Source organism: Heterodontus francisci, chromosome 19 (assembly GCF_036365525.1).
Source record: "Heterodontus francisci isolate sHetFra1 chromosome 19, sHetFra1.hap1, whole genome shotgun sequence".
Taxonomy (NCBI): domain Eukaryota; kingdom Metazoa; phylum Chordata; class Chondrichthyes; order Heterodontiformes; family Heterodontidae; genus Heterodontus; species Heterodontus francisci.
The window spans coordinates 72809744-72822981 of record NC_090389.1 but is presented as its reverse complement, the minus strand read 5'-3'; the positions used below and the strand labels follow the sequence as shown (position 1 = coordinate 72822981).

Sequence of the window (13238 nt, the reverse complement as noted above, 5' to 3'; positions counted from 1 at the left end):
CCTGTCTGCCAACCTATTTTCTATCCATCGCAATACACTACCCCCCAATCCCATGCGCTTTAATTTTACATGCTAACCTCTTATGTGGAACTTTGTCAAAAGCCTCCTGAAAGTCCAAATGAACCACATCCACTGGCTTCCCCTCATCAACTCTACTAGTTACATCCTCGAGGAATTCCAGTAGATTTGTCAAACATGATTTCCCTTTCATAAATCCAAGCTGACTCTATTCTACCACTGTTCTCCAAGTGCTCTGCTATAAAATCTTTGAGAATGGATTCTAGAATTTTCCCTAGAACCGACGTCAGGCTGACTGGTCTATAATTCCCTGTTTTCTCTCTACCTCCCTTTTTCAATAGTGGGGTTACATTAGCTACCTTCCAATCTGTAGGAACTGTTCCAGAGTTTATAAAATCTTGGAAGATGACCACAAATGCGTCCACTATTTCTAGGGCCACTTCCTTAAGTACTCTGGGATGTAGATTATCAGGCCCTGGGGATTTATTGGCCTTCAATCCCATCAATTTCCCCAACACCATTTCTCTACTAATACTGATTTCCTTCAGTTCCTCCCTCTCACTAAACCCTGTGTTCCCCAACATTTCTGGTATGTTATTTGTGTCCTCCTTTGTGAAGACAGAACCAAAGTATGCACTTAGTTGGTCAGTCATTTCTTTGTTCCCCATAATAAATTCCCCTGTTTCTGACTGTAAGGAACCTACATTTGTCTTCACCAATCTTTTTCTCTTCACATACCTATAGAAACCTTTACAGTCAGTTTTTATGTTCCCGCAAGCTTGTTCTCGTACTCTATTTTCCCCTTGGTCCTCCTTTGCTGAATTCTGAACTGCTCCCAATCCTCAGGTCTGTTGTTTTTTCTGGTGAATTTGTATACCTCTTCCTTGGATCTAATGCTATCTCTAATTTCCCTTGTAAGCCATGGTTTGGCTACCTTTCCCATTTTACTTTTGCACCAGACAGGAATAAACAATTATTGCAGTTCATCCATGCGCTCTTTGAATGTTTGCCATTGCCTATCCACCGTCATCCCTTTAAGTAACTTTTCCCAATCCATCATAGCCAACTCGCGCCTCATACCTCCATAGTTTCCTTTATTAAGATTCAGGACCCTAGTCTCAGAATCAACTACGTCACTCTCCATCTTGATGAAGAATTCTATCATATCATGGCCCTTCAAACAGGGTCACAGTGAAAAATAGTGGGAAGGAGACTGGTAATGTTTACAAGGCATTCCCAAGGGGTCTCGCACAACTATATTGTCAATTATTCCTCTCTTATTACACAATACCCAGTCTAGGATGGCCTGTTCTCTAGTTGATTCCTCAACGTATTGGTCCAGAAAACCATCCCGTATACACTCCATGAATTCCTCCTCTACGGTATTGTGACTAATTTGATTTGCCCAATCTATATGCAGACTAAAGTCACCCATAATTACAGATGTTCCTTTATCGCATGCGTCTCTAATTTCCTGTTTAATGCCATTCCCAACATCACCACGACAGTTTGGGGGTCGATATACAACCTCCACTAACGTTTTTTGTCCCTTCGTTTTTCTCAGCTCTAACCATACAGATTCCACATCATCTGAGCCAATATCCTTCCTCACGATTGTGTTAATTCCTCTTTAACGAGCAATGCAACTCCACCGCCTTTTACTTTTTGTCTGTCCTTCCTAAATACTGAATACCCCTGGATGTTCAGTTCCCATCCCTGGTCACCTTGCAGCCATGTCTCCATAATCCCAACTGTATCATACCCGTTTACATCTATTTGCGCGATTAATTCATCCACTTTATTGCGAATGCTGCACGTGTTAAGGCACAAATTGGGCAAATCATCTGGAATCATCAACACTTAGCCCCACTCCTGACTTTATGACAGAGCAATTGATTTGCAGGTGCAGGTGTCTTCAGGGAAACCCATCCTTATGTGCCACCTGTCAACCTTGGGTTCTACCCTTGCTTCCGAGAAGATTCCAAACTCTTTTTCTATCCCATAAGGTACAAACTGCTGAACCTATATGAGATTCTTTGAAAAGTCTCCTTTAAGGTCCTAGTAAAATAAATGTAAGAAAATTGCAGGCAAAAAAATAATAGCAGTTGTAATAAAGGGTAATTCCCAACACTGTCCTGTAGCTGATACTCTAGGTCACAAGTTGGGTTTGGATAAAGGAAGCTCATTTGGTCTTATAGAATACGGACAGCACTATCCCATTTCAACACCTAGTCAGGTATCCTGGCCTTAGCAATCCTTCTTCTCACCGTGTTCAGCTATTGAAACCAATTCTTTATATAGAGGATGATAGTTTAATAAATCTGCTGTTTTTCACTCTGAATCTGTGACCTCTTGTCCTACTGTCTGGCATGTGCAGAAGTATAATTTTGTGTATGCTTTTTCTGCCTTGTTAAGTATCTTACACTCATAATATCCCCTGTAAGATGTCTCCTTTGTTTAGTTTAGTTTAGTTTAGAGATACAGCACTGAAACAGGCCCTTCGGCCCACCGAGTCTGTGCCGACCATCAACCACCCATTTATACTAATCCTACACTAATCCCAGATTCCTACTACATCCCCACCTGTCCCTCTATTTCCCTACCACCTACCTATACTAGGGGTAATTTTATAATGGCCAATTAACCTATCAACCTGCAAGTCTTTGGCATGTGGGAGGAAACCGAAGCACCCGGAGGAAGCCCACGCAGACACAGGGAGAACTTGCAAACTCCACACAGGCAGTACCCAGAATCGAACCCGGGTCCCTGGAGCTGTGAGGCTGCGGTGCTAACCACTGCGCCACTGTCATTTTGAAGTTGACCCTACCAACGTATTCTGATTAACTGTTTGCCATCCTCTGCATTGCCTCTGGAATCTGGATGGCCTCCTTTTACCACAGTGACTGAAATGGTATGCAGCACTCTGGATGCAATGATGAGTGCTGGGCACAGTTTCGTGTCCTCTGGGGAGTTGAACTTGATGGATTTCAGAATATAACCCAGCATCGTATTAGCTTTGTTTCTTGCATGGTTCAGCTATTGTGAGCAACAAGTCAACTAACTATCCTGAATCTCCTTCAAGCTCCTCTTTGCTCCCCTGACATCAGCTTATTCCTTGAAGGTTTCACAATCTGTGACTGCTCTTTTTATGAACAATCCCCTTTCTTCTGCAATTGCGACGCATTACCACCTCCCTCTCTGCGGTCAAAAGCATCCTTAGAACCCATCTCTTTGACCCTGCTTTTAACTTTTTGTTCCTTTCTCCCATTTTGCCCTTGACTGTTTAAAACCGTCTGAAGCATCTGTCTGTACATGAGGAACACTGTAGAAATGCAAGTTGTGTCCTGGAGATGGTGCTGTGACTTTACAGGTTGGACTCGCTAAATATGCCCCCTAGGTGGTGCTGTGCCTCTATGTATCCAGATGGTGTTTTCTTTGAGCAGGAGGTTTACATAGAATTACGTAAAATTTTACATCAAGAAACCAGGCCATTCAGCCCAACTGGTCGGTGATAGTGTTTATCCTCCCACCTTACATCATCTAAACCCATCAATATACTCTTCTGTTTCTTTCTCCCTCAAGTATTTATCTAGCTTCCCCTTAAATGCACCTTTGCTAATAATCTCAACTACTCCTTGTGGTAGCGAGTTCCACATTCTAAACAATTCTAAAGAAGTTTCTCCTGAATTCCTATTAGATTTATAAGTGACTATCTTAAATTTATGACCCTAAGTTTTGAACAGCTCCCTCAAGTGGAAACCTCTCCTGTGTAGTTGATGTCTTCTAGGCGCGATATTTACTGTGATTGTAAATAAATGCAGAAAGATTTGTTTTACTCGATTGCATAGATTGGAGGAAATCCCCTGCACTGATGTATTTAGTGGTGACTTTTTTCGTTTTCTCACTTTGCTTGTTTTCAGTATTTCCTGGTCTGCGCTGCAACCTTCTTCGCTGCGAGATCTTGTGTCACGATTTGTAAATTCATGGGGGTCTAGTTATTTGTGCGGCTAGCAATTGTATCATTGGATTAGCACTAAAGACATGGTAGTTGGGACGTTCCCTGATACTGGAGCATTCATCATCCAGATGTAGCTGATAGTAAAACCTAAAGGAACTTGTCACTCTGTTAACTTCCTGCAAGACATGCAATTTTTTTCTTGTAGTTAAGGAGCCATGCCGTGAAGCGCATGTGTGGTGCTATGAATTATTTAAATTTTACTTTCGGTAGAAATAGATCCAAATCTGAAAACCACATTGTCGGTAAATCTGTAAGCTGTGAAGAAGGGTCACTGGCCTGAAACATTAACTCTGCTTCTCTCTCCCCAGATGCTGCTAGACCTGCTGAGTATTTCCAGCATTTCGTGTTTTTATTCCAGATTTCCAGCATCCGCAGTATTTTGCTTTTATATTATTGTCGGTAAATCTTGTAGTTTGAGCTTTTTCAGCAGCCAGGAAAGTGTCGTATGAAGAAAGATTTCTAAGAGTTGTTCTGGGATACAACATAACCATAAGCATCACAGTGTGTTGACGATGCTTCCTTGTAATGGCTTGGCTTGTGCTGTGCACTGCACTGTCCATTTTATACCTGTCAGTAAAGGTGGTTGTTTGGAATTTTTGTACTGTAAAAGAAAACTTATAGATTCTTAACCATTTGAAGCTGGATTGTGTAGGGAGAGAGCATTTTGATCTATATAACACTGAAGTAGCATTAGGTGCAAGTCTCTCATTGTTGCTGAAAGTGGTGGAAGGTGGTTGAATTAAGAGCATCAGACAAGTAATACCAATATTCCAAACCCTCCTGGTGACAATACTTCATGGTGAAGGTAAATCCCTCTAGCTAGATTGCATGAGTTCGTATTACTTGGGAATTGCTTAAACATTTGTTCTGATAATCCTAAGCACAGGTCTTGTTCTCATCAGTATGAATAAGAGTTTCCACAGTGCCTCATAGCAATAAATTGAGGTCAATTCCTGAATTGTGCCACTATCATTGTGTTCCCTGTTTTGACTTTCCCAGCGTGTCTGGTGGTGAACTGTTTGACAGGATAGTGGACAAGGGCTTCTACACAGAGAAGGATGCCAGCATGTTAATTCAGCAAATACTGGATGCTGTCACGTATCTACATGAACTGGGCATTGTACATAGAGACTTGAAGGTACGTGGGCGCTGAAGCAATAAATTCCAGGTGCTCCACTTCTACGGATTCGAAACACTAATTTAACTTCCCCCATTCGTATGAAGAGATGTACACCACAAAAAGCATATTTAAGTGTCAGATTCACAAAAAGAATGACTTGCATTTGTATCGTACATTTCACAACCTCAGAGCATTGCAAAGCGTTTTGCAGCCAATGACATGCTGTTTGAATTGTCATCACTATTGTAATGTAGGAAACACAACTAATTTACACACACAAGTACATGTGATGTTCTCAGGACTGGAGCAAAGTTTAGCCGAGTTTAATAAGAAATATGAGGCAAAGACAGAGACAGAAGCAGCATGCTGCTTAACATAATGGAGTCTTCTTTATTCTGTTTTGCTTTCGCTTTCTCTTTCAGCTCCGTCTGCTGGCTCATGTGTGCATGGTGGCATCAAGTGAACAAAATGTACAATGTAATTCTCAAAATACTACAGTACACACACTTTTGCACTAATTGGCCTGTGTATTATCCACATGGAGACTCTTGTGTATTCAGTGATTGAAATGAATATTTGTTTTTCTTTTGCATTTTGCCTCCAGCCTGAGAACCTGCTGTATTACAGTGTCGATGAAGATTCCAAAATAATGATCAGTGACTTTGGCCTGTCTAAAATTGAGGGGACCGGGAGTGTGATGTCAACAGCGTGTGGTACACCAGGATACGTGGGTGAGTCCACAGGACAACTGCAAAGCAGATTGAATGTTCTGCAGCTTTACTATTAACTTACATTTGCCCAGAGGGGCCCAGAATGAAGGGGTATAGGGATGCTTGGAGGGTGGTGCACTAGGGGAGTACTTGGATAGAATGCAGGGTTTGAATCAATAAAGGAGTACTTGGGCTGAAGCAGTAGCAATTAGGTAAATAACAACTGGTATTACTGCACTGATTTAAGAGTACAAAGGTTCTTTCCCCAACCCCTTACCTTTGGAACTAAATTTGGATTGAGTTCATGGAATTAGTTTTTTTAGGCCTTGAAATCTTTGACAAGATTGCATGGATGGAGTAGATGAGCAGGATTATTGCAATCCCTATGGAAATATATGTAAATCGTTTGACTTGAACTGATGCTCAGACCACATTTCTGGTTTAGGAAAGAGCCACAAGTGCATGTGCTAAGTTGAGGAAAGCTTTATCTGTTAAATGCTGTACAGAAACTACATGTAGTGCATGATAGACAGACTCCATATGTAATGTGTGCGTGCCGACATAGACTGGCATGTAGTGAGAATGTGGTAACAGAAGCATGTCTAGGTGGGTGATAGAGAGAAGGCACATGTGAGAGGAGGGCCCGTTTCTTCAGACTCACAATTTCTGCAGCTTGGAAACTTTTCTAAGTAAGTTGGAAGAGAATTTTATTTGTAATTCAAAGAAACAAATGGAAGAAGACTCTTGGGGTTATTGTATGTACAGGCATCGGGCTGGATTTTAAAGAGCCCTCGACATCGGGATCTGTGGTGGGGTGGCCTGAAGATGGCCCCGGATGAGGCCCGCCACAGACTTCAACGCCGGTGGGGCCCGGTCCTATATTACCAGCGGCGGTGAGACCTTGCGGCGCCCCCTGCCGCTCAGCGATGGGACCGCAATTTAAATATTTAAATAAATTAAAATACTTGAATTAATTAATTTCACATCACTTCCTGATGTTCCGCCGCAATCTTCACCCTGGCAGCCGGCGCTACTGTGCCTTTGGATCCCAGACTGGGGAAATGAAGTGGAACACCAGTGGGGGTTGGGGGGGCAGGAAGGTAAGTTTATCAGTGCGGGAGGAGGGGGAATGGGGTCATGGGTGTAGGGGATGGTGGGAAGGGTTGAAGTTGAAATTTTGTGCAGTTTGGGGGGTGGGGTAGGTCATATTGTAAAAGTAAGTGTTTTGTGGGGGGAAAAGGGCAAATAATTAATTTAATTGTTATGGGGGGGTTGGGAGAGGGGCAAAAAAGATGTATTTATTTATTTTAATTCAATTTCACTTCAAATATTTAAACGTTCCCGTAGGGCTGACAGCTCTTTAAAAATGGCGTCAGCGCCTGTGCATAGGCATCTGGCGCCATTGCTGGGGACGGACACCCCAGCCCCTCCATGTGATTGGCAGGGGGCCCGCCCCAGCTATTTAAATGAGCCACTGCACTTGGAATCGCGGCAGCTCTCTGGCACGCAAGCAGCCATTTTTTCGCCCTTCGGTAGCAGACTTATAAAATTCAGCCCATTAAAACCATTTGGGATTCAGTGAATTTGTCTCTACATTTAGAGGGTAGCTGGGAGAATGGGAAATATGTCTGAATATAACAGTGGGTCACCAAGTTACTTGTTTGATTGCCTTCAGGGTTCAGAGAAGAATTTATCTCGAGTTTTTTCCTCAGTTGATCTAAGATTTATTTCCTGTTTTCTTTTTCTCCTCACATTTGCAGCAGATCGTGTGCCTCAATGAAGGAGTGTGAGGATGTTAGCAGGGATGCATTGGATGGCCAACTCTTTTTTTTTTTGCATGTTCATATGAGTTTACATTAAGATGTAATTCACTGTTAATGAAGGTCAGACACACAAGAACAGAACTAACGGCAATGGAAGTGGGCGAGTTGTTTGAATTAGAAATGGGCTTAGATTTGCACTAGAGATGATGTATTGTCACCATGGGTCATTTATGTCTGCTGTCTGTCAGAGGAATGACATGCTGTTCATTCTGCTAACCCGTCTTCCTTTGATTTCTTTCACAGCTCCAGAGGTTTTGGCACAGAAACCTTACAGTAAAGCAGTTGACTGCTGGTCTATAGGAGTCATCTCCTATATCTTGTAAGTTACTTTCATTGAATCTGATCTTGAAGAGGAGCAAATGGACCACACAGTTCAAATCTGTTAATGGTGGTTTGAGATTAGCTAACCCGGCAGAGACTAGGATTTAAATCTTCTTTGAATGCCTTTAAACTAGATTCACATCCAATCTAAGTTAATGGGATGTCTTGGCTCTGCTGGCTGGAAGGTCCTATGTGAAACAAGTAAGGACAATCACAAAAGCAAAACACTGCAGATGCTGAAAATCTGAAATAAAAACCGAAAATGCTGGAAGTACTCAGCAGGTCTAACAGCATCTGTGGAGAGAGAAACAGAGTTACATCAGAACTGGGAAAAGTCAGATATGTAATAGGTTTTGAGTAGGTGAAATGGGAGAGGGTGGAAAAAGAACAAAAGGGAAGGTCTATGATAGGGTGGAAGGCAGGAGAGATTAAATGACAAAAGAGTTAGTCATGCAGGGAACAAAGGACAAGTAAAGAAACATAAAAAATTTTCTAGAGGAGGTGTGAATGACTGAAGGATGAACAGCTGCCGTTTGAAAGCAAAAACAAGAGAAAGACCAAAACATGCACTTTAGATGAGTACTTCAGATGGGTCAGTTTTTGTCCAGTGTGTGCAGGAGGGTTTTCTGACACAGTATGTAGACAGGCCAACCAGGGGCGATGCCACATTGGATATGGTACTGGGAAATGAACCCGGCCAGGTGTTAGATTTAGATGTAGGTGAGCACTTTGGTGATAGTGAACACAATTCGGTTAGGTTTACCTTAGCGATGGGCAGGGACAGGTATATACCGCAGGGCAAGAATTATAGCTGGGGGAAAGGAAATTATGATGCGATTAGGCAAGATTTAGGATGCGTAGGATGGGGAAGGAAACTGCAGGGGATGGGAACAATCGAAATGTGGAGCTTATTCAAGGAGCAGCTACTGTGTGTCCTTGATAAGTATGTACCTGTGAGGCAGGGAGGAAGTTGTCGTGCGAGGGAGCCGTGGTTTACTAAAGAAGTTGAAGCGCTTGTCAAGAGGAAGAAGGCGGCTTATGTTAGGATGAGACGTGAAGGCTCAGTTAGGGCGCTTGAGAGCTACAAGCTAGCCAGGAAGGATCTAAAGGGAGAGCTAAGAAGAGCAAGGAGAGGACACGAGAAGTCATTGGTGGATCGGATCAGGGAAAACCCTAAGGCTTTCTATAGGTATATCAGGAATAAAAGAATGACTAGATTTAGATTAGGGCCAATCAAGGATAGTAGTGGGAAGTTGTGTGTGGAATCAGAGGAGATAGGGGAAGTGTTAAATGAATATTTTGCGTCAGTATTTACAGTAGAGAAAGAAAATGTTGTTGAGAATACTGAGATTCAGGCTACGAGGCTAGATGGGATTGAGGTTCACAAGGAGGAGGTGTTAGCAATTTTGGAAAGTGTGAAAATAGATAAGTCCCCTGGGCCAGATGGGATTTATCCTAGGATTCTCTGGGAAGCTAGGGAGGAGATTGCAGAGCCTTTGTCCTTGATCTTTATGTCGTCATTGTCGACAGGTATAGTGCCGGAAGACTGGAGGATAGCAAATGTTGTCCCCTTGTTCAAGAAGGGGAGTAGAGACAGCCCTGGTAATTATAGACCTGTGAGCCTTACTTCGGTTGTGGGTAAAATGTTGGAAAAGGTTATAAAAGACAGGATTTATAATCATCTTGAAAAGAATAAGTTCATTGGAGATAGTCAGCACGGTTTTGTGACGGGTAGGTCGTGCCTCACAAACCTTATTGAGTTTTTCGAGAAGGTGACCAAACAGGTGGATGAGGGTAAAGCAGTGGATGTGGTGGATATGGATTTCAGTAAGGCGTTTGATAAGGTTCCCCACGGTAGGCTATTGCAGAAAATACGGAAGTATGGGGTTGAAGGTGATTTAGAGCTTTGGATCAGAAATTGGCTAGCTGAAAGAAGACAGAGGGTGGTGGTTGATGGCAAATGTTCATCCTGGAGTTTAGTTACTAGTGGTGTACCGCAAGGATCTGTTTTGGGGCCACTGCTGTTTGTCATTTTTATAAATGACCTGGAAGAGGGTGTAGAAGGGTGGGTTAGTAAATTTGCAGATGACACTAAGGTCGGTGGAGTTGTGGATAGTGCCGAAGGATGTTGTAGGGTACAGAGGGACATAGAAAGGCTGCAGAGCTGGGCTGAGAGATGGCAAATGGAGTTTAATGCGGAAAAGTGTGAGGATTCACTTTGGAAGGAGTAACAGGAATGCAGAGTACTGGGCTAATGGGAAGATTCTTGGTAGTGTAGATGAACAGAGAGATCTTGGTGTCCAGGTGCATAAATCCCTGAAGGTTGCTAACCAGGTTAATAGGGCTGTTAAGAAGGCATATGGTGTGTTAGCTTTTATTAGTAGGGGGATCGAGTTTCGGAGCCAAGAGGTCATGCTGCAGCTGTACAAAACTCTGGTGAGACCGCACCTGGAGTATTGCGTGCAGTTCTGGTCACCGCATTATAGGAAGGATGTGGAAGCTTTGGAAAGGGTGCAGAGGAGATTTACTAGGATGTTGCCTGGTATGGAGGGAAGGTCTTACGAGGAAAGGCTGAGGGACTTGAGGTTGTTTTCGTTGGAGAGAAGGAGGAGCAGAGGTGACTTAATAGAGACATATAAGATAATCAGAGGGTTAGATAGGGTGGATAGTGAGAGTCTTTTTCCTCGGATGGTGATGGCAAACACGAGGGGACATAGCTTCAAGTTGAGGGGTGATAGATATAGGACAGATGTTAGAGGTAGTTTCTTTACTCAGAGAGTAGTAAGGGCGTGGAACGCCCTGCCTGCAGCAGTAGTAGATTCGCCAACTTTAAGGGCATTTAAGTGGTCATTGGATAGATATATGGATGAAAATGGAATAGTGTAGGTCAGATGGTTTCACAGGTCGGCGCAACATCGAGGGCCGAAGGGCCTGTACTGCGCTGTAATGTTCTAAAAATGCAGAGAACTGGTAACAAATTGGGGGCAGAGATTGCACCCTGAAATTGTTGAACTCAGTGGTGAGTCTGGAAGGCTGTACAGTGCCTAATTGAAAGTTGAGGTGCTGTTCCTCAAGCTTACATTGAGCTTCATTGGAACAATGTAGGAGGTTGAGGACAGAGAAGGTCAGTGTGACAACAAGGTGGAGAATTAAAAATACAGGTGATCAGAAGCTCAGAGTCATGCTTGTGGACTGAATGGAGGTGTTTCGCAAAGCGGTCACTCAATTTGCATTTGCCCTCCCCAGTGTAGAGCCGACAGCATTGTGAGCAGTGAATACAGTATACTAAATGGAAAGACGTACAAGTAAATCGCTGTTTCACCTGGAAGGACTGTTTGGGGCCTTAGACGGTGAGGAGAGAGGAGGTAAAAGCGCAGGTACTTGCATGGAAACGTGCCATGAGAAGGGGACGGGATGTTGGGGGTGATTGAGGAGTGGAACAGGGTGTGATGGAGGGAAAGGACAATCAACAAGTTGGTTCAGAAGCTTTGTGGTCCCATTTAAAAAATAAACAGTTTCCAGTTGGCACTAAATTATTAATCTCACTGATTAATATCAGTGATTAAAATCACAAGAGGGCCTGTCTGGTGTGAGAAACTGATGCAGTTGGGGATGCTCTTCAGAGGTTGAGGTGTGGTGGACTGGAAACACAGTGCTTTACCTCTGCAGCTGGCTTGACTGCCTAAAAATAGAATGGGATGCTCCATTCGCCAGCCTTGATATTTTTTACCATGGCAAGTGGAAAGATTCATTAAAATTGTAATTTAATTTCAAATTATTACTTTTCAAAACTGTCAGATACTGTAATGGTGGATGGAGGGGCAATTGCTTATCTAGCAGTCTCCTTTCCAGCCGTGTTATCATTGTTCTGGCCCTAATAACTGTGTGGGTTTCCTGAAGATTGCTTATTTGACATTCACTTTTATCTCTCTGTCTTCTGCAGGCTGTGTGGTTATCCTCCATTTTATGATGAAAATGATGCAAAGCTCTTTGAGCAGATTCTAAAGGCTGAATATGAATTTGATGCTCCATACTGGGATGATATTTCGGACTCTGGTATGGGCTGGACGCTACATTATATTGACATATGGAGGTGCTCAGATCCACTCATTGGACTTTCGCAGATTAAGGTTATATGCAGGACAGTAAAACTGTTTGCTATCCATTCTGCAGGAATCAGGCTCCCGTTTTGTTCCCCCGCCCCCTCTTATATTTACATTTAACTTTTCTCCTTGTGTATTGCCGAAGCTGTTCATCTTGCACTCATCAGGACAGACACAAGAATGCCAAATTTCAGAGAGACCAACAATTTATACTGCATAAGAAAGGGATGCTGGTTGGTTGGCAAGTTGACTTTGATGGGTCAAGGTTTTGTCATGGAAAACTATTGTCCCCCATGCTTTTGTTTAATTAAAAAATGGCACAATGCATGGGCATGTTCCCTTTGCCTGCAGAGGACAGGACCCTGCATATGAATGTATGTAGCTTCTAGCAGCTATGTAGTAAAGCACGTAATTAGGAAAGCTAATAGAATGTTATTGTGTATTGCGAGGGGAATTGAATACAAAAGTAGGGAGGTTATGCTTCAGCTATACCGGGCATTAGTGAGACCACACCTGGAGTAAGGTGTACAGTATTGGTCTCCTTATTTAAGGAAGGATGTAAATGCGTTGGAAGCAGTTTACTGATACCTGGAATGGGCGGGTTGTCTTATGAGGAAAGATTGGACAGGTTAGGCTTGTATCCGCTGGAATTTAGAAGAGTAAGAGGCGACTTGATTGAAACATATAAGATCCTGAAGGGTCTTGACAGGGTGGATGTGGAATGGAAATTTCCCCTTGTGGGAAATCACTGTTTAAAAATAAGGTGTCGCCCATTTAAGACAGAGATGAGGAGAAACTTCTTCTCTCAGAGGGTCGTGAGTCTTTGGAATTCTCTTCCTCAAAAGGCTATAAAAGCAGAGTTTTGAATATGTTTAAGGCAGAGGTAGATAGATTCTTGATCAGCAAGGGGGTGGAAGGTTACCAGGGGTAGGTGGTAATGTGGAGAAATCAGTTCAGCCATGAACTTATTGAATGGCGGAGCAGGCTCGAAGGGCCGAGTGGCCTACTCCTGCTCCTAATTTGTATGTTCGTAAGTGAGTCACATTGTGACCCTGTGATAATCTTAAATTGGTTGTTAGTGTAATTCATAGCATGCTCGGGATTGTTCAGTAAGGGCTGTCCAAT

General features: G+C 43.0%; 1 protein-coding gene across 1 annotated transcript in view; it reads left to right on the top strand.

Moving 5' to 3' along the window:
• The window catches only part of LOC137380181 (calcium/calmodulin-dependent protein kinase type 1-like), a 202124-nt gene that overhangs the window by 169773 nt on the left and 19113 nt on the right, over positions 1–13238 (top strand). Inside the window, exons 5-8 of the mRNA XM_068051945.1 lie at positions 5036–5174; positions 5761–5887; positions 7933–8008; positions 11954–12066. Coding sequence (XP_067908046.1) covers positions 5036–5174; positions 5761–5887; positions 7933–8008; positions 11954–12066 — 455 coding nt within the window. The remainder of the gene's footprint in view (positions 1–5035; positions 5175–5760; positions 5888–7932; positions 8009–11953; positions 12067–13238) is intronic.